The sequence below is a fragment of the Podarcis vaucheri genome (assembly GCF_965113315.1).
Source record: "Podarcis vaucheri genome assembly, chromosome: 8".
Taxonomy (NCBI): domain Eukaryota; kingdom Metazoa; phylum Chordata; class Lepidosauria; order Squamata; family Lacertidae; genus Podarcis; species Podarcis vaucheri.
Genome location: NC_138766.1, coordinates 39478400 through 39498252, shown reverse-complemented (window position 1 = coordinate 39498252; position 19853 = coordinate 39478400). Strand labels below are relative to the sequence as shown.

General features: G+C 42.0%; 1 protein-coding gene across 1 annotated transcript; it reads left to right on the top strand.

The window, feature by feature from the left end:
- Positions 1 to 3525: 3525 nt before the first annotated feature.
- Positions 3526 to 19853, top strand: LOC309539288 (beta-Ala-His dipeptidase-like). Its single transcript, XM_082235270.1, has 12 exons — positions 3526 to 3679; positions 7967 to 8089; positions 9305 to 9448; positions 9722 to 9884; positions 10772 to 10860; positions 12582 to 12782; positions 14731 to 14815; positions 15906 to 16066; positions 16189 to 16353; positions 17274 to 17415; positions 18558 to 18705; positions 19367 to 19853. Exons 1-12 carry the CDS (start codon positions 3677 to 3679, stop codon positions 19455 to 19457), a joined length of 1515 nt encoding a protein of 504 aa, XP_082091396.1. The 5' UTR covers positions 3526 to 3676; the 3' UTR covers positions 19458 to 19853.

Sequence of the window (19853 nt, the reverse complement as noted above, 5' to 3'; positions counted from 1 at the left end):
TTCTGCGGGAGCCTTGTTAAAAGGGAGAAAGCTTTAGGTGATCAGTGCATCAGAAAGGCAAGACTACACATCTTCATGGGTGTGTGCATATATTTGTGATGAGAGAGGAGTTTCGTGTGAATGTCATAAGCCATGGTTTATCATGTTTGGAACAGGCTACTATGAACTTTTTGACCATGCACTCCTTCCTTTTCCAACATGGATCTGAGGCAGAGATTCAAAGCTTTTTCTTTTTGATGAACTGCAGTTTAGTGTTATGCCAAAACAATAAACTGTGGTTAACTTTAACAGTAATCTGTGGAAACATGCTAGCTTCACAGCCCATGGTTTAAAGCTGGCTTGTTTCAGCTGTTTGAAGGTATTGTGGGATACAGTCCACTGGTGTAGTAGGTAAGGAAGCAAAAATAAGTACGTTCTTATGTAAAAAGATCCTTTCGTCAAAATGTTATGTGACTATTTGTTTCTTGAAGACTGTGGAAGGTAAGAGATCGAAGGTACAAAGTTTGGCTAATTTTATTACCCTGCTTCCTAAATGCAACAAAACTAAAGAATCCCTTTATATATTATACTAGCTCCAAAGTCACTAATCCCCAGATCAGGAACTTGATTTGCTCCACTTCCAAGCAAATTCTTCTGCACCCTCCAAGACCCTACCTATTGTTGGCAGCAGCAGAAAAAAGAAAGGAAGAAGATGTGGATATAGCCCTGACCTGGGCAGAGCTCAGGGGATGCGAAAGGACCTTTCCTTGCACAGATCAGCTGACAGTGGGGTTGTGTGTGTGTATGGTGGCTGCACACATTTTTGGCCACACATGCAGCTGGCATGCATTCCCTGCAGCCATAAAGGCCCCAAAGTTGATCCAAACGTGTGGGTTGATCATATGCATTGATACTGTTGGATCTGGGCTATTGATGCATATGCCCTAGTCATCTGAACATCCAACCACTTCAAAAACTGTTTAGTGGTTTCCACCCACTTAGCTACTGAACAAGACACTTAAGTATTTTAACTATTATACGTATACGAGCACAAGCTGGGGGCATGCCAGGTATGTGTTGGATGAATATTTGACTCTGGGAGTGTTTATATGTTACTATGGCTGAGAGCATATAAGGGCCCTTTAGTATAAGAGTAGATGTGCAAAAAAATTAGCCTTGCTTATTTGTTACTTGTCATCCCAGCTCTTCAGTCATAAGTCTCCCAGTGTGGCTTACAGCTTATTAACAAAAATCAGAAATAATTGAACAGCAGCTGCATAATTTCACAGTAAGACACAGAATTTCAGCAATCAACGGAGATTAAAAACCATGAAAAAGCCTGAGTGACTTAACAAGGGCTTCACTTTGTGCTAGAAAGGCATCCAGGTCTGTCTCATGCAAGTGTTCCTAGGGGGGAGAGCATTCCACATTTGTGGTACCACAAAATGGAAGGCATGTTCCTTGGCCGTTACCCACCTCACTTTGGGTAGGGAAGGGGGTCCCCCCAAAGCCCTCCACTGAACATCTTGGGTCAACTCATGTGGAGAAAGACAGCCCTCCAGGCACCAGATTTCTAAGCTGTATAGGGATTTAAAGATGAGAAGCAATATCTTGAATTGTATACTGGTAGGGGCTGCAGTTGTTTCAAGACAAGCAAGAGGTATTCCGTTCAAGCAGTCCTAAGGCTGAATTCATAATCATACCATATTTTGGGCAGCCTTCGAGAGCTGACCTGTGCACAAGCAGTCAAGAATGTTACCAGAGCATATCCATAACTGAATTAGCTCTACGTTGGCAGGATTGCATTTCAGCTGGTGCTCTAACCAAAGTTAATGTAACGTGCCTCAAGCCCGCTGAATTGACTGGTTGCCAAAGGCACCGTTGAAGTGAATCTGAAGGGCTCTCCAGATGTTGCTGGACTACAAATCCCATCATCCTTGACCTCTGGCCATGTTCGCTGGCTTTGATGGAAGCTGGAGTGTAACGACATAGGGGAAGCCACAAGCTCCCCACCTCTGAAGGGTAAAATGCTTCATATTCAGGAACTGTATGTGCAAAGTGCAGTAGCAGTGTGTGAGTGGGCAGAGTGGCATGGATAAGTCAATGGGGAGTCTCTGGACCCCTACATCTTGGACCCTCATCCTTGGTGCCTATTCACACAATCCCCAGGGCTTTCCCCCAATCTCAGGTGGACACCATTGTCATAAGAAAATAACGGAGGCACTTACAGCGTGTTCCAGCACCTCTTTTTCTAGAAAAGTAGCGCTGACAATCCCTACTTTGGCAAATGGCAGTGTTGCCATCAGAGGGCACTCCTACCCCTGTTGTACCTTGCCGGCTGCTACTGGCAAGGTACAATGTCCATGTGGCTTCAATTATGGCTTCTAAATACATGGCTCACATTGGGTCACCAAGCTTCTGTGGGTCTTATCTACTCTAAAGTAAATCTAGTTCAGTTTAATATGACTTACTCCAAAGTAAGTGTGTTTGCAATTGCGGCCTAACCAAGGCTGTCCTTTTATGGGGGATGTATGAGTGGAAATGTTTGCTGGCTATCAAGAAAAAATGCTGGATCTGCTCCACAGTTACTTTCAATCTGTGAGCTGAATGCATTCGATTAAAATGTAATGAATTTGTGATTTAATGCTTATGGTTTTTTATTTTTTATTTTTAAAAAAGAGGTGGTGGTTTTTCAGCAGAGGCCAGGGATTCTTTAGTTATGATTCCTGCATTGCAGGGGGTTGCCCCAGATGATTCTTGGGATCATGTCCACCTCCACAGTTCTGTGACAGGAATGGTTTTTTAACCTGACTAAAACACTTGCTCATTAATGAAATTATGCTGGGAATCTAAACCATTTGTCAACCAACATATAAAATGTATATTGAGAGAGATTAACGAGAGAGATTCTCAGCAGCTAGCCTGTTTGTGCTGTTATGTATTACCATGTTGACCTGTGAACCTTGGAATACCAAGGTGAGTTTTCCAGATTGCTTCAGTACTGGTTTCAGTGCTCTTTCTGCAGTGAAGTTTTGTTGCAAAAGCTGCTTAAAGTGTTTGCCAGAGGCATATGATGATGGTGCATTAGTGCTTTCTATTTGATCTGTTGTTGTTTTTCCTGGAGACCACTCTTCATTCCCATAATCTTCTACCCTCAAAGACTGAAACGTAAGAACAATGTGAAATTGTTTCTTATAATTGTTAATGTTGCTTTATATCAATTCTTGAATGCACTTCAAGTGTCCATGTCCCAATAAGGCTTCTGTATCAAAATTATGGCCAAGTCAAAGAAAACACTCAACTTTTGGGAGGCTAAAAACCCCCTTGCAGGTGTATTTACATAGAACAAACAAGAGATGGCCTTAAAAACAGGCAGGGGTTGGAGAACAGGAACGAGAGACGCAGTGTTTTAGGAACATTTATTTCAAAGCTTGAACATAGAATGTTGGCCCCTTTCCTTATATAACAAGGGAGTGTGTCCAGTTGCCTTTGTTGACATGTCCTTTGTCCTGCTCCCACATGGAGCTAAGAATGTTTTTTTAAAAAATCAACAAATAAAAAGACGGGGTGGGATTGGTTTTATAAGAAAGCTAGCAGAAACCTGAAAGAAGATCCGCAGTCAGGACAGGAGATTGAATTAGTATTGCTTTGTATGCTGAACCGCTAATCGGCTTCTTTGCTGTCAGAACTCCTCATCATGGTATGTCTTCTTTTTAAGCTCCATACCTGGGGTTTGGATGTAGAACAGGGATGGGAAATCTGTGGCCCTGCAAAAGTTACTGGATTCCTTCTCCCATCAGCCTCAGCCAGCATGGCCACAGATCAAGGATGATGGGAGCTGTAGTCTGACAACATCCAGAGGGTCAGTTTCCTCATTACTAGTGTAGAACATCTGGGTGCGAAATTTAAAATATGCACCTTGTACGCAATCCTGCATGTATTTTTGTGAAAGTGTACCAGAACTAGATTAGTAATTAGTTGAAGTGTAATAATAGTTGAACCTCACTTTCTTGGGTAACTTCCTATCGAGTTTGAAGGAAAGTGCTGTGTAAGTATTTATATATTTATATTATTGCTTATAGCAGTACCTTTTCATGGGCCACATGGCTCTGTGAATGCTGATGTTAACTGAAAGCAAAGTATTAATCACTCTTAAGTGAGCAGGGTGATTATTTTGCTCAGCAAAATGCTCAGCATATTTTGATTTGTACAACCTTTTGGTGTTACTTGAGTAATTAAAATACGGAGGGAGGGGCACACATCTGATCCAGCTCTTGTTATATACAGCAAGCAATGGCCTCAGGCAGAGAAGTGTGTCCCCGTGTGCACCAAACATGACATAAGGTCAAGTCAGTGAGGTCTGGATAAGCATTGCGATGCAGATGTGCAACATGCATGTGTGAGTGCCTCTTACTGGGCTGGGATAATTTAAGGTGCCTACCCCCCTGTCAATATTTTGCAGGAGAGATTCACATGCATATTAGAGCTTTAGGGTGGTGTATTTAAACGGGGTTAAGTGATCTTTTGCCCTAGTGCAACAAATCCACTTCTTTTCTTTTTGAAAAATGACGTTTGTTGTTTGGAAAGTGACTGAGAAATGCACTGAAAATATGGGATGAACAAGTGATTAATGAAAAGACTTGAAGACTTATTGCTACTACTGAATCTTTACTGGGTTCTCAATGTTTTTCCAGTGCTGGGTTTTAATCAGTGTTCACACATTATCCAAAACACAGCGTGGACTCTGGGCTTTCAAATTTCAGTGGTGCCCTGTGTGAAACCAGAATTTGGTGCCCACCTTCCATTTTTCCATTGGTGTTAGCACCCAATGCAGCACCTTCTTGGCTCTGTCCCCAATACGGGTGAATCTGTCACACTCCTCCAATACAGATGTGTCCTGTTTCTCTTGATGTTTCTCATGCCTGAGTCATTGGATACCTACTGCCAGCTAGAGCAAGAGTTCCCCAAATGTGGCCTGCGGACACAGGCTTCGGCAACGTGACCTATGGAATTGTGAAGACCACGTGAAATATTCTTATTTGATCACATTAAATATTCTTATGTTGTCTTTTGTTGTATTACCATTTAAATTCCATTTTCCCCCACGGGAGACGGGGGCAGCATGGGAATCACTGTTAGGGTAAACAATACTGAGCTAGGTGGCCCAGATAGTCTGAGGCTGCTTCCTGTGTTCGGGTCCTGTCCTTGGCAGCAAAAACAGAAAACAAAGAAGTCTATAGAGAAGCTAAGAAAATGCTGCTCCTTCCAAGGCTTAACAGTGTGATCCATTTTCAGGTTAGTGAAGGTGAGGGTGACTACCTGAGGCACCCCAAAACCTACATCTTTGAGCAGTGTGGGGTAGATACTGTATGCATTTGACCAGGGCCAGATTTAGGTTTGATGAGGCCCTAAGCTACTGAAGGTAATGGGGCCCTTTATATGTCCAGCTGTCCTTTGTCAACAACAAATTGTCACTTTTTTGTGTTGAATATACGATATATGGTAATTTATGGACCTAATAGGTATCTAAAGCCATTTGCACATGCTGCCATGCAACCAGTCCATGCACAATGTAGGCACCCGATATATAGAAATGAGCAAACCAATATTTTAGGGAGCAGGCTATCAGGTGGGGCCCATTACTTACACAGTAGGAATGTACACAACACAAAACACTGCTGCTGTATGTAGGTTTTACTTTGTTTTTTATCTTATATTTTGGAAATGTATATTTAAAAAAAATTCATTCACTTTTTTTTGGGGGGGGGGCTAAGCTATAGCTTGTTTAGCTTACATGTAAATGTGGCACTGCACTTGATATATATCTGATACAGTACTTCCTCGGAAACCTATGCAGTTAAGTGGAGTTTGCTCCCACTGGGAAGCGGATAAAGCCTCGCAGCCTAACTTGCCGTCGAGGACAGCCCGTTTCTCAGCCGAAGGCAGCCGCCTTTCCCAAGGCCGTCCCTGCCCGAGGGCTCCCTGGGCTCCGCCTGCCCAGGGACCTGTTCCTAAGGCTTCCTCCCCAGCCGGACGCCCGCAATGACAGCGGCGCATCTCCGTCAGTCCCGAGCAAGCCCGGCGCTTGCGCGGCCTCCCTTCCCAGACGCGAGGCGGCGGGAGCCAATCGCAAGCGGGGAACAGCCAAGCGCTCCAGGCTTCGGTTTGTGATTGGAGGATCGGTTTCTATTTAAGGTTCCCGCCTCAGTAAGTGCAGCATTCTCTCTCCGGGCAAGTTCTCTCAGGGACGTCGAGCTGCTTCTCTCTCTCTTTTTTTTCTCGCGCAGCAACTTCGTAAATGGTATTGAGCGGGGTCTAAAGCGGCTGCTGCCCACCGTCCAAGTCAGGGCTGCCACGTGCTGTGCTCTTTTGCCGTCTTTTGGACTCGCATTTTTGTGCAGCCCACGAAGTGCAAAAGGGATTGCTCAAGGTGCTCACTCTTTCGCTCCACACAAGGGGCGAGGGCAACCCAGCCAGATGGCGGTGTATAAATAACAAAATACTTATAAGTATGCTGCTGCAGCTGCTGCTGCTGCTTGACAAGGGAAGAGACTCCCACGAGAGGTGATGGATTCTTCTTCCCTGACTGTTTTTAAGCAGAAGTTGGATGGCCATCTGTCCTGGTTGTTCGCGCTGAGATTATTGCATTTCAGGGGGCTGGGCTAGATGACCCTTGGTGTCCCTTCCAACTGACAAAATGGATTTCAATAGGGGTGAATGTAGGGCTCTGCACTTAGGCAGGAAGAACCAGCTGCACAAATATAAGATGGGGGGCACTTGCCTTGCCAGTAGTACATGTGAAAAGGATCTAGGGGTCTTAGTAGACCACAAGCTGAACATAAGCCAAACAGGAGACTCTATTCTCAGGAGAATAATGTAAAAAAAGAAGAAGAAGAAGCCGACACTCTAAGATAGTGATCTTACAATTTGAAGTGAAGGGCTTTTTTCTCTAGAGATCAATGGGAGCGTCTTTATCCTTGCACTGTGTCCTCATCCAGGAATCAATAGGCTGATAACTGTATAAGCATAATGAATGTGTTCCACTCCTTGCTCTGTATTTGGGCAGAGACTTGCTGTGTCAGAAAAAAAATTAATCCATTTTAACTATAAGGAGACCCCTATCTGGGTACTGACCAGACCCAGGTTTGTGCTGTTTTAGCAAACTTGCTGTGTGATGTACCTTTGGACTCTGTGTGAAACGTGATTATACCTCCTTCCTCCCAGAACTTAATTCTCAACTCTGGGAGACACAGATTAGAAAGACTACAAATGTGTTATCTCAGCACCCTTGTACTATGAATTCTAGTATACTTGATAATTGAAGCTGTACGTTTTTATTTTGTATTCCCAAGAAGCATACTGCTGGAGTAAGAATATGCAAGGCTTTTAGAGTTATAGAATGTTTTGGCTTTTCCCTATAATTTAATCATCTGCCAAAGCTATTTATTGTCTGATATATGAAATATGGTCCTTGAAAGAAATTAAAACATTAGAAGCACTGTTTGAATTGGGTCACCACCACCTCCTTTCTTTTGAAAGTGAAATATGACTTATGAGTACAGTATATGTCCTTGAGTAGATATTTTCACCTTTTGGTGAAAATCCATGCTGAAAGACTCATGCACATAAACTTTACTAGGGTGGTAATGGTAGAAATATTGCTAAATTGCCTTCATTTTTACTGTGTCTGTTGAAACAGCAGGTGCGGATAACCTTCTTTGGCCCGAGGGCTGCATTGTCTGCTTGTAACCCCTTCAGGGACTGCATGTGGCAAAAAATCAGGGCGAAACCCAGCCCATGAACCAACAATTTGCCCTCTCTGTGTTAAAAGCAGTTCAGATATTCCTCCTCCTTTTTGTCCTTTCCATTTTGTAACAGTAGCATGTGGATGGCAGGCCATACACTCAACAGTCCATTCAGTCTATCGTGCTGCATGTGCTTGAGGGTGCTCTTTAACACGCCGAACCTTGTCTCTCACCCCCTGCAGGTCTTCCATATCTTCCTCGTCATGCTGCTCTCTGGTGTGGGCAGCTCCTCTGTTTTAAATTCCACATCGCTGGAGGACCAGCTTTTCCAGTACATTGACGACCATCAAGAAAAATTTGTTCAGGTAGAAGCAGCGCCAAATGTGAACTCTGCTAGCAAAAAATGTGCCACTCAACCCCACGGTTCCTTACTTGGAAGCAATTCCTTTTGTATAACAAGGTTTACTGCCAGTCGAGTTTGCATAGGATAACAGCGCCAGCTTGAACCACAGAGCAGAGAGTAACCTCCTCTGCCTCTTTTTTTCCAATTGCTCAGCTAGGCAGTTACTTCGTTACCAAGGTGCTTGGTGTTTATAAGCAAGGTATGACAAAAATGTTGTTTTTCCTCTTTCATTTGGCAACACCAAATTATACCAACAGGCAAGGCATAGGTACTCAATGGTACTTTGTTGCACAACACAACAGTTTATAAATAACCCTTCTAGGGGCAAACTAGATGTGGTATTTTGCAACATTTCACCATTCAAGTACTGTATGAAGAAAGAATCATAGAGTTAGAAAGGATCCAGAGGGTCATCTAGTCCAACCCCCTGCAACACAGGAATCTTTTGCCCAGGCTTGAACTCACAACCATGAGAATAAGTCTCATGCTCTACTGACTGAGCTATCCAAAATGAAGTGGGGTTCTATTTTTTTTTTAATAACAAAGGCACATTCATAGGCACATTCACCTCTAGGCTTTACATGCCCACACACTGACATCACAGATACTTTTCTCTTAGTACCCCAGGCAGGGAAGAGAATTTTACAGAGCCACATCTATATTTTTTTGTAAACACAGGCTCCCCTACCCCATCTTTTAGACCAGAATGTAGCAGAGATGTAACTAAACAGACAAAGCTGTCCCCATCACTATTAGTTTGGCCCTGAGAATTAAGTTAACTGCACTTGCATTACCTGTTGTGTTCATGGGTGTTCCTGAAATCAGACAAAGGCTATCTAACAGTACAGAATGAATGCAATTGCATAATCCAAACAAAATTTCAGGATGGAGAAAATGGTGTGGGTGGACATCCTTATTGCTGCTCTGATTCTTCCATGCTTCCTCTTAAAAAAGGAAGATTTTATAGTGACGGGTCCCTTAGATGTAATTAGAAGGAAATAGGATTTACCAAGATGGATTACCGCACCTTTAATAGTGGTCCCACCCAGAGGCCATTTCTATCTAATTACTGAATTCTTAAATAGGAAGAAAAAAATTACCACACCGGCTGTTGTTCATTTAAAGCTTTATATGACACTTCATAATACCATGCATGATCACTGTTTTTTTATTTCAGACTCTTGAGGAATGGGTAGCTGTGGAGAGTGATTCCATACAACCAGCACAAAGATCAGAAGTGAAAAAAATGGTAGAAATAGCTGCAAGTTGTCTCGGGGAATTAGGAGCAAATGTGACGTTGGTCAATATTCCTGTCCAGCAGGTAACAAGGGGTTTGAGGTGGGAATATATCAGTTTTCCGCTTATTCCTCCTCAGCTGCAGCTCCTCGTGCAGTACACATCATGGTGGGGTGGGGGGTTGACCTTCAAGTTGCGATAGTGCGAAGGCAAGGCTGGTTCAGAAGACGCATTCCATGAGCAAGAAGGATTCTGCTCATGATTATTTGGTTCCAAGCCTTTGTTTCAAAACATAATGCCTTCCTGTTTTCCTAAGGTTTTGAATTTAATGGAGCAATGCCTCACTATACCCCTGCAGGTACTTGATGGCAGAAATATTTCATTACCTCCTGTCATTCTGGCAGAGCTTGGAGAAGATCCACTCAAGCCCACAGTGTGTTTTTATGGACATGTGGATGTGATGCCTGCTAAAAAGTCGGATGGGTGGGAAACAGAGCCCTACTTATTGACTGACATTGGTGGTATGTACACCACCATTGCTTTTCACACGGTTATTTTAATGTTGTATGCATTTCACACACACACACACACACCCACATACCCCTTCCCCAACTTTGTTTCATAATTCAGCTTCTGCTAAATGGCGTTATCTGAATTGCCGGAAGAGATCTTTTGATGAAGGGCAGTATATAAATTTCATTAATAAAAGAATAAAATCAGATGCTGTGTGTTAAGTTGTGGGTGAACATATCAGACGACACAAAAATTCTTCAAACAGCTCTTGTTTATTCACAGGCCAGAACAGAACTGAACTGAAGGGTTCAGTCAGCCTGCTTATATAGAGCTCCAGTACAAAGTAACTGTAACAATTTTCTAAAACTATCCAATCACTGAATGTCACTTTCGATCCCTTATTTGCATAACTATCTACAGTATCCCCCTGCTGGTCCAGGGTGAGAACTTCAGTACATAACACTGTGGATTAATGGTCTCATGACAACCTAACATGTTTATGCTCCCCACTGTTTCTCTCCTAAAAGAGGTCACCATTGATTACCAAAGCCATCTTCGGAGCTAAATCAAAGCCTAAACCCAGAGTAAAATGAATGTGGGTAATCTGCTTCCTCTTGTGAACCACTCTGAGACCTGCAGGGATTGGGCAGTATACAAATTTAACAACAGCAACAACAACCATACCTGGAGTTAAGCCACCCTTATTCCCTTGAGCATTGTTTGAGGGGTAGTGAGGCTGAAGAGAATATAGTAAATTCATGACAGAGGCAAGAGACAGACCAGGGACTTCCTGATTCATAGCTTAGTCTCTTTGTTATTGTGATGTACCATTTCAATTCTACCCTTAGCATTATCAGAAGTTTAAAAGTTTAATATGAACTTTCTTTATCTGGAGGGAACCTTTATGGGCGTGGAGCAACAGATAACAAAGGACCTGTCCTAGCCTGGATACATGCAGTGAGTGCATTCAAAGAACTAAGAAAAGTAAGTCAAGTAAAAAAGTATGCTGTTACCAGATTTGCTAATACAGTGGACACTCAGGATGCGAACGTGATCTGTGTGTGATGCACGTTCGCAACCTGCAGTGGCGTGTCTGCGCATGCGCAGGTTGCGATTCGGTGCTTCTGCACATGCGCAAAGCGCAATTTAGCACTCCTGCGCATGGGCGACTGCCAAAACCCGGAAGTAACCCGTTCTGGTATTTCCGGGTTTCGGCGGTCCGTAACCTGAAAAAACTCAACCTGAAGCGTCTGTAACCCGAAGTATGACTGTATGCCAAAGGCATACATGGCTGTGATCTTCAGAACTTTTCTGGACAGTATTGCACACCACAGACCTTGTCCCAATGGGCCTGACTACAGTCAGACCAACACTGATTAAATTCAGAGAATCTAGCAGTAAACACCTTGTATGAAAATCTGAGGTGGAGACTTGAAGACTAGGAAGGGTGTAAAATGCTAGAGATCAGAGCTAAGAGATCTAGAATTGGACAAGAGCTGTAAAATCAGAAAGTTAGAAGAAAGTGAGAGTTGAGACATGGATATGATCTGTCCTGCTGTAAGGTGACTGCAGAGAAGCAAAAAGAAGGGGGGAGGATTTTCACTGCAACATGGCAGTACACTCTCACAGCCAGGGTAGAGTTGGTGTTCCAAGAGTCACAATTTTCTTGGGTTGTTGGGAGAAAACAGGGTCGGGGTCTCCTTCTCCTAAATGGAGACCACCACCAGCAGTCTCTCCCCTCAAGCCTCCCCTAATCCACCAGGACCCGCAAGAGCCTCCCTTCATTTTTAAGTGTCTCCTTATGTTACTTTGGGTTCTGCTGAGCTTTCTTATTCTAGTAAAAGGAAGCAGGAATGAAAACAAAAATCTGCTAGCTAGTGCCTTGTCCTGACTAGCTCCAAAAAGAAATGTAATAGACATGATAAAGAAGCAGCCAGGCTTTATGAGAATTTTGAAACAGAGCAGCATGGTGCAGTGTTTAGGATGCATTCTGAAAAGCTGAACAAGGCATCTTAGGGCTCATGCCACACTTCCGGTTCTTCCATGATTTCTAGGCATGGGTCCGAGAGCTTTTTCTATTGTTCTGCTGCTTTCCCCAGGAAATCCTGCTGCTTATTTCTGAATCAGAACAAACGCCAATCTGCAGAAAGCCTGACTGACGTTTGTTCTGATTCAGCAGTAAACAGCAGGCCCGAAAGTCATTACATAACAAAAGGGTGAAGGTGAAGAACAATCATAGGAGATCATGAATCACTTCAGTTAAATTTCCCACTACAGATGTAAGGCAAACACCCTCATGCATCTTAGCCAATCAAATTTGTATTTTTATAAGGTGACCCTGTCTCTTCTGAAAAGGACAGGCTTAGATTTCTCAAGAAATGCAAAAGAGGACATTTGTCTTAATCAGGGAAGGATATTCTTGTGGGACAGAATCCAGTTACTCACAAGGGATGATTAATGGCCGCTCTTGATTTGGGTAGAGAAATGAATCAGCAGCCGAATGCATATTGTTCCAAACTGGGTGCATATGTGTCAAGGAACAGCCATCAGCACCCCGGCCACTGCATCCTGCACTAGTTGTTATGATCGCCTACATAGAACACATTACAGTAGTTGAGCCCAGAGGTAACTGGACAAAAAAATAGAATTGGCTTTTTACTGAGAGTGCATTTTCCTTCAGGTAACTTGACATTTTTTGTTTTTAGGACTTGCCAGTAAACTTCAAGTTTCTTATTGAAGGCATGGAAGAAGCAATCTCCATTGGACTAAAAGAACTGGTTGAAAGAGAGAAAGAGCAGTTTTTCTCCAATGTTGACTATATTGTGATTTCAGATAACACTTGGCTCAGCAAGGAAAAGCCAGCTCTTACGTATGGGACTCGGGGAAATGCCGGCTTCTCTGTGGAGGTAAAAGGGTAATAATGGAATCACATGTCCTGGCCCACCTCAGCTAAAGAAGGCACTCACCTGATAGTTAAGTCTTTATCGACAGAAGAAGCACTTCCAACAACTCCCACAGTGCTCCGGATGCACACACGTGAGCACATACTTCAGGCCACTAGGCACCTCTCCCTGGTATCTGTGCCCAGTGGAGCAGTTGCAGCAACTGTGAGAACCTGCCCCTCTGCTGCCTTATATACCCTCCCCCTGATGGGTTGCGCACCTGCAACCAGAGACTTCTCCTTCATGGAAGTTGCCGCTGCTCTTCTTGCTTCAAGCCCCTCCTGCCTCAAGGATACAGTGAGGTGGTGGAAGGTGGGGAGTCTACTGACACATCCATCACCAGAACAACCTCTTCTTCTTCCACCACATACTGCCTGTCTTTCTCCTTCTTAGACTCCCCTGACTTTTCCTTCTTTCCCTTTCCTGGCTCTTGCCTTGTGGGCAGTGCCAAACCCTATATATCACTGGCCCCCTCACCTGGGTCATTCCCCTGATCCCCAGTCCCCTGCCTCTGCCCCACACTCTTTGGAGTCCTGCCAGTCTCTTACATATGTGTCTAAAACATTATTTTTCTGGCTTTGATGTTAGGTAGAAAGGATGCAAATTGTGCTACCAATAGAGCATTCCTTCCACCCTTTCTCCCACTTCTACTCCCCCTTTTAATTGGTATTCCAGTACACTTAATCATCACTGCTAAGGTCATAGTCGCTGTCTCCTTCGCTTATATCAAACATTTATTTTGCAAAAACTGGAAGTGCCTGGCACTGACCAGGAATTTGTAGAATCAAAATACACTGCACTTTTAAAATGGATAGTATACTTGGTGAGTTTGGACCAGTCGTGCTACAAACTGGGAGAGGTCATGCAGAAGTCACATTTCAGTCCACCATCTTGATTCAAAATGGTGCCCGGCATCCAAAGAGTGATGAAGACCATCACCTCAGGAGCCTTCATGCTGAGAGGTGACCAAAACTATGTCAAAAACCAAAGTAATGCTGAAGTGATGTTTTGGTCCACCATCTTGATCCATAATGGTGTCCAATATCCAAACAGTGACAAAGTCTGCTCACACCCTGCATCAAGAACTATTGTGTCAAGTTATCTCAAGAGACAGCCAAACCTATGCCAAGAAACAGTAACCAAAGTCACATTTCAGCCTGTCATCTTGAATCAAAATGGTGTCCAAACATTGACAAAGAATGCCACCCTCACCTCGGAAACCCTTGTGCCTAGTTTGGCAATGATACCTTGAGTGGCGTCCAACTGTACAACCAGACAGACAGGAAAACTACTTTCCAAAATGTATAACAGATAAATAAATATATGAGTACTAATCATGCTGATGCAACCCAGGATACTTCTGGTGGAGATAGTAGTATTTGCATAATTCTTCCTTCACAGAGATAGCTCTGTGTGTGTGTATAAAACACATTCCACGTTCTCTTGGGGTTCATCCATTGCTGTCGTTTAATGCAGATAGTAAACTTACTGTACCTCCATTAATTCTCCATCGTCTATATGGCATTCTCATTTAGATTAACCCCTTTCCACACCTGCCTCTCCCACAATCTAGATTTTCTCATACCTGGGTAACTTTGAAAAGGAGAGTCATGCAGGGCAACAGAAACAACTGGCCATTCATATGTTGTTGATGTAATCCAGAGGGGTTGAATGTTAAAAGGAATCGATGCAAGATTTATGCTACATAAATAAAGAGGATGTAAGCTTCAGGTGCAAACAAAAGGAATGTCAATACTACAAGCTTCAATCCTACTCAGAACTATGATGCTAATTCTGAGTAGGATTGGAGCTTGTCATATTGACATTCCTAATTATGCTAATTAATTCCTGTGATGCAAATTAAAACAATGATAATGTGTCAGTCGTGATGTTGTCCTCATGTTTAAATTAGGTACAAGGTGGCGAAAGAGATCTTCATTCAGGAGCTCTAGGTGGCATCGTCCAGGAACCCATGTCTGATCTGATAGCCTTGCTTGGTAAAAATTCTGTTCATTTGTCTATATAGTCTTTAATCAGAAATTAAGGTCTGCAACAAATGATAAAAATGCTTGGTTTAGTTTGCATAGGCAAGTTAGGAATTTAGGTTAGTAGAGTGTGCAAATAATTGGCAAACCCAAGGTTTCTATAGATGAATATTCACAAGTGTACATGTACACAAGACTGAGGACTCTGAGAACAGGTGGAGAAGTAGGGGCAGGTTATAGTAGCCAGGACTGAGGGTATTGCCAAATGTTCATTCTTTTGGTATTCTCAAGTAACATAGTGGTAAATTGAGAATTATTTTATAAGGCACTAACTGTGGTGTTAAAAACATTGAAGTGGAACCCTAATTGGACATGAAATTACATGCTGATTTTTCAGAGTACTCATTGCATTTGCTGCGACAATTTCTTTGAACATTATGTTGCAGAGTTGTTTGAAACTGAATCACACCTGAAGGTTAAGTTGCTTTTGCTAAAGCTGGCTTGTATTGCAAACATAAAATGACCAGACCATACTGCCTTTAATATTTTATGTAATTTTTCAGCAGTAACGAATAGAGAGATATAAATTTCACCTAACAATAACAATTGTCCCCACCCCCTTATAACCCCTTGCCCAACACAATGGAAATCCTAAGCACACAACAGCCATTTGCAGAGATGGAAAAGATGACAGACAATCAGAAGAAATCCGTTTCAATTCCAGTTTACCCACACATAAGGCTGGTTATATCTAGGAAGGAAATATACTACTACTACTACTACTTCTGCTACTAATAATAATAAATATTTTCATTATTACTATTTGGAATTATATTCCAGCCTTCCTCCTCAACCTCAACTTCCTTGGTTGGTTGGTGGTACTGACCCACCGTGTGATTTCTTTTCCCCCCAAAATGGTTCTCTTTTGCTTTCTTCTGTCTACACCCAGACACAGCACAAATAGCACACAAGCCCATAGCATTCTGTCAGTCCTTCTCGTACAGGGTTAAGGGTGCCAAGGAGGGTCACACAGACAGATCTCATATGACTGAACATGGAACAACAGCAATTGTGTGTTTTGCAAAATGTGTTTGTTCCATAGACAGTCTTGTGGATTCATCAGGCCACATTCTGATTCCTGGAATCTATGATGGCGTTGATGATTTTACAGAAGAGGAGAAGCAGCTGTATGAGCCAATAGAATTTGACATAGAGCAATACAAGGTTGACGTCGGTGTGAAGAAATTTCTCTATGATACCAAGGTACAGTACTGTCAATAGAAATTGAAAGCATGACAGGAAATCTAAAATAAGGGAATTGCAGAAAGATGTTGAGAGAAGCCATGACTGGCTAACTCCTATTTTTGTTTCATTATGTTTCTAAGGAGGAAATACTTTCACACTTGTGGCGCTTCCCATCTCTCTCTATTCATGGGATAGAAGGAGCTTTTCATGAAAAAGGGATCAAAACAGTTATACCATCAAGAGTCATAGGAAAGTTTTCAATCCGGCAAGTTCCTCACATGAACCTTTCTACTGTGGAATGTCAGGTAATGTTGGTTAGACACACTTGATTATGATTCAGCTTATTTGCATAACAGGTCCAGGCACTGTTTCAGCTCTTACATTTAAAGTAAAAAAAGGCATGTGATGATGTATTGTTATCCCACCAGTGAAGGTCAGAGACCCCGATTCCTTGACTTTTACAAATTAAGCATTTTACAAATTAAGCACTGAAAGAGATAACACAGTCTGCTTGGTATTAACAGTTCACCTATGTAGAAGCCTATGTCCAAAGAATTGCTTGCTGAAGCTGAAATTCACTTCCCTCCCCCTTTTGCTTTGGTCTCATGTCTCTTTAGGATTGACAGGTCACAATGATGCATTTGATGCTGACAGTGAGAAAGCCACAACTAACTGAATTCCACTGTCAATGTGAGCTTTCCAAACTGTGTGTTGTGACACATTAGTGTGTTGACATGTTGCACAGACACTCCCCATGCTCCTCCCAAGGGTTGGAAAGGGGTTAGTTTAACCTCCAGTTTCCTAGTAAAACAGAATTACTGTGTTGCAAAATAATGCATGTCTAAAAAGTGTGTCACCAACATGAAAAGTTTGGAAAGCTCTGGTCTAGAGAGAGCAACCTCTTCCTTCAATCACCGCAGCCCAGCTTCACTCCTCCTCCATAAATCTACTTCTGTGTAGAAGGTGGAAGCTGGCCCTTATGCTGTCCCACACTGCCTCTTTCCCTGCATGAAGTTTGAGTCCCACCCCAGGCAAACTGATAACTATCCCTTCCCACACAGAAGTTGGACTGCAAACTATTTAGTTCCCTGAGCAACCAACTATTCCATCCTGCCATACCAGTTCAATCAATTAGTGGCAGAGGGTTCGCTGCTAACAAACACTATGGAATGTAGATAATATAAAGACACCACAAACATTTTTATTGAAAACATTTTCTTTTCAGGTGAAACGGCATTTAGAAAAGGTATTCTCTGAACGAAACAGCCCAAACAAACTGACAGTGCATGCTGTAGAGGGTGCATTGCCATGGATTACTAATATCAGTGATCCTCAGTATAAAGCAGCTGCAAATGCTATCAAAAGAGGTTTGAAATGTTTTTTGAAATATATATATATTTGTTTAGAACATTATTTGACTTACACATGCTCATTTTCTGTCTTTCTAAAGATGTGAAATATGTGTAAAGAATAAAGCTTGAACACAACACATAAATTAGACTGTATCACATAATCTGAAATTAAAGTATTCATTTAGCTTTGTCAACAAAAAGCAGGAAGGTTAGCTTTTCAAGTGCCAGATATTCCATTTTTTGTTAGCAGAAGCATGTTCTCTTATAGAACCTCCTGAAAATCTAATTTGCATCCCCTGGTGAAATTATTTTGTTTCAGACAAAAGAAGTGTGTATATGTCTATGTATGTATGTATGTATGTATGTATGTATGTGAGTGAGTGAGTGAGAATGGGAAAATTACTTGACTTCTATCATTCTAGTTTTTTTCTGCCTCCCGTTCCTTCATGGAATTTTTAAACAATCCCCTTATCTTCCCTATATATGTAGTATCCCTTCATTTTCATTTTATTATTATTATTATTCCCCTCTTATTAATGATTTTAGAGAAAATCAACCTATTTGGCCCTGCCGTTCTGCCAAATCTATTCTGGTTTTCCAGTGTGTTTTTAATAATACTTATAGCTTCAAAAATGTTTGTGTGTATTATTATTAATTACATTTTCCTCCTGTCCTTCCTTTAAAAAAGCTCAAAGTGGCATAAGTGTGAGGTAGCTTAGGCTGAGAAATAGCTTAATGCCATGGTAGACGACATCACAGCTTTGCATGCCCACTATGACAACTGTGCTTCCCTTATCAAAAAAACAAAACAAACCCAGAGATCCAACATGCAAACCTGTGTGCTGCATTAGGCCACTTTTGAAGGCATTCCAGAGGCAACTTTTCATGCCCTTCCCCTCAACCAAATAAGCTAGCTCTGCCACCACCATAACATACACATAAGGCTGAAATGGGGGGGGGGGAGCTTGTCAGTGTAGTCAGCTCCAACTTGAAGAACAGGTACAGTTTGGGGGCTTGTTCCATGGCAGATATAGCAGTCTGCTTATGGCTACCTGCTGTGTTGATTTTTTTAACCACTACCACAACAGTAGAATTTCTTTAAACAAAAACCTAAACCAAGAGCACATTCTTCACACTACCACTTCCATATGTTTCAGTTTTTAAAAAGGATCCAGATATGATTCGGGATGGATCAACAATTCCAATTGCTCAGATGCTTCAGGATATAACAAAGAAAAGCGTGATGATGTTTCCGATTGGAGCAGCAGATGATGGGGAACACTCTCAGAAAGAGAAGATAAGCAGGTAAACAAGGTAGACTAATTCCATATAAGCGCCCTCTTTATAAAGTAAGGTATTTCCACATTACCTAGAGACCTAAATTTTAATACATGCATAGAGCTGAGTCCCTAATTACTAGGAAAGCAGAATATTTGTACTTTTCTGCTTCAAAACAGGAGGGTTTTTTTTATCTCCACATGTTTAAAATATTTCCAAAGCCCGTCAGAGTCTATAACCTGGCACATACAAAGTCCACAACACCCTTGTTGTTAGAAAAGGTCTAAAAATGGAATATGTCTACATCTGTCCCTCAAAATGGCAACGAGGAAGAGAAAAAATAGTGTCCTCACACCCCTCCCTGCACACACACACAAATACAAGTGTGCATGTTTCTCTGTGGGAATGCATGTATATAAATAATGGCAAGACACGGATTCCACACTTTCCCTATCATTTCATGTAGTAGTCATTGAACAACCATCTGGTTTCATACTTCGGTTTAGAATCCAGATAGTTCTTTGTTTCTGAAGCACGCATGTATACAGTGTTCTATGTACCATCAGATTATACGTATATGTAATATATCCCTATGAGTTGAAGAAATGAATTTTGGGCATTTCACACAATATAGCAACTTTAATATTTAGATTGTTTGACAGTTGCTTTTCTCTTCTTTCCCAATCAGAAAAAATTACATTAATGGAACGAAAGTGTTTTCCTCCTTTTTACTGGAGATCGCAAAGCTCCATAAGGAATTACTGGGAGGCTCCAAGTGACAACTGCAACTTCATGGCAGATCAAGTGCAGTTTGACTACTGGATTTGTAGTTCTGTTATGTATGGTTACAATTCCAGAAAAACGTCAAAGGGCTCTTCCATAAGTTCAGTTCCAAGACCGGCAGACACTTGTCCTACCCCGCAACTACCTCCCGCCACCTCCATTATGAATGCATTTTGTCCTTTAAATCTGTGTTCCAATCATTCCTACATCTCTTAACGCACTTCAGAGCACAAATATACACTCATCTTAAAACAGGTGGGCTGTTCACTGCTGTATGTTAATGATTGTTATTAATGTCTTATAAATCATTGTCAACTGCTTTGTGAGATGATTGTTCTGACAAGTGGTGTCCTATATAAACCTTATAATAAAATAAAGTAGGTCTGCTTCTA

Bases quoted from the DNA above. Each gene is read 5' to 3' on its own strand.
- LOC309539288 (XM_082235270.1), top strand. The intron at 16,067-16,188 runs GTACAGTACTGT...TATGTTTCTAAG, and splicing joins AATTTCTCTATGATACCAAG to GAGGAAATACTTTCACACTT. The intron at 18,706-19,366 runs GTAAACAAGGTA...TTTCCCAATCAG, and splicing joins CAGAAAGAGAAGATAAGCAG to AAAAAATTACATTAATGGAA.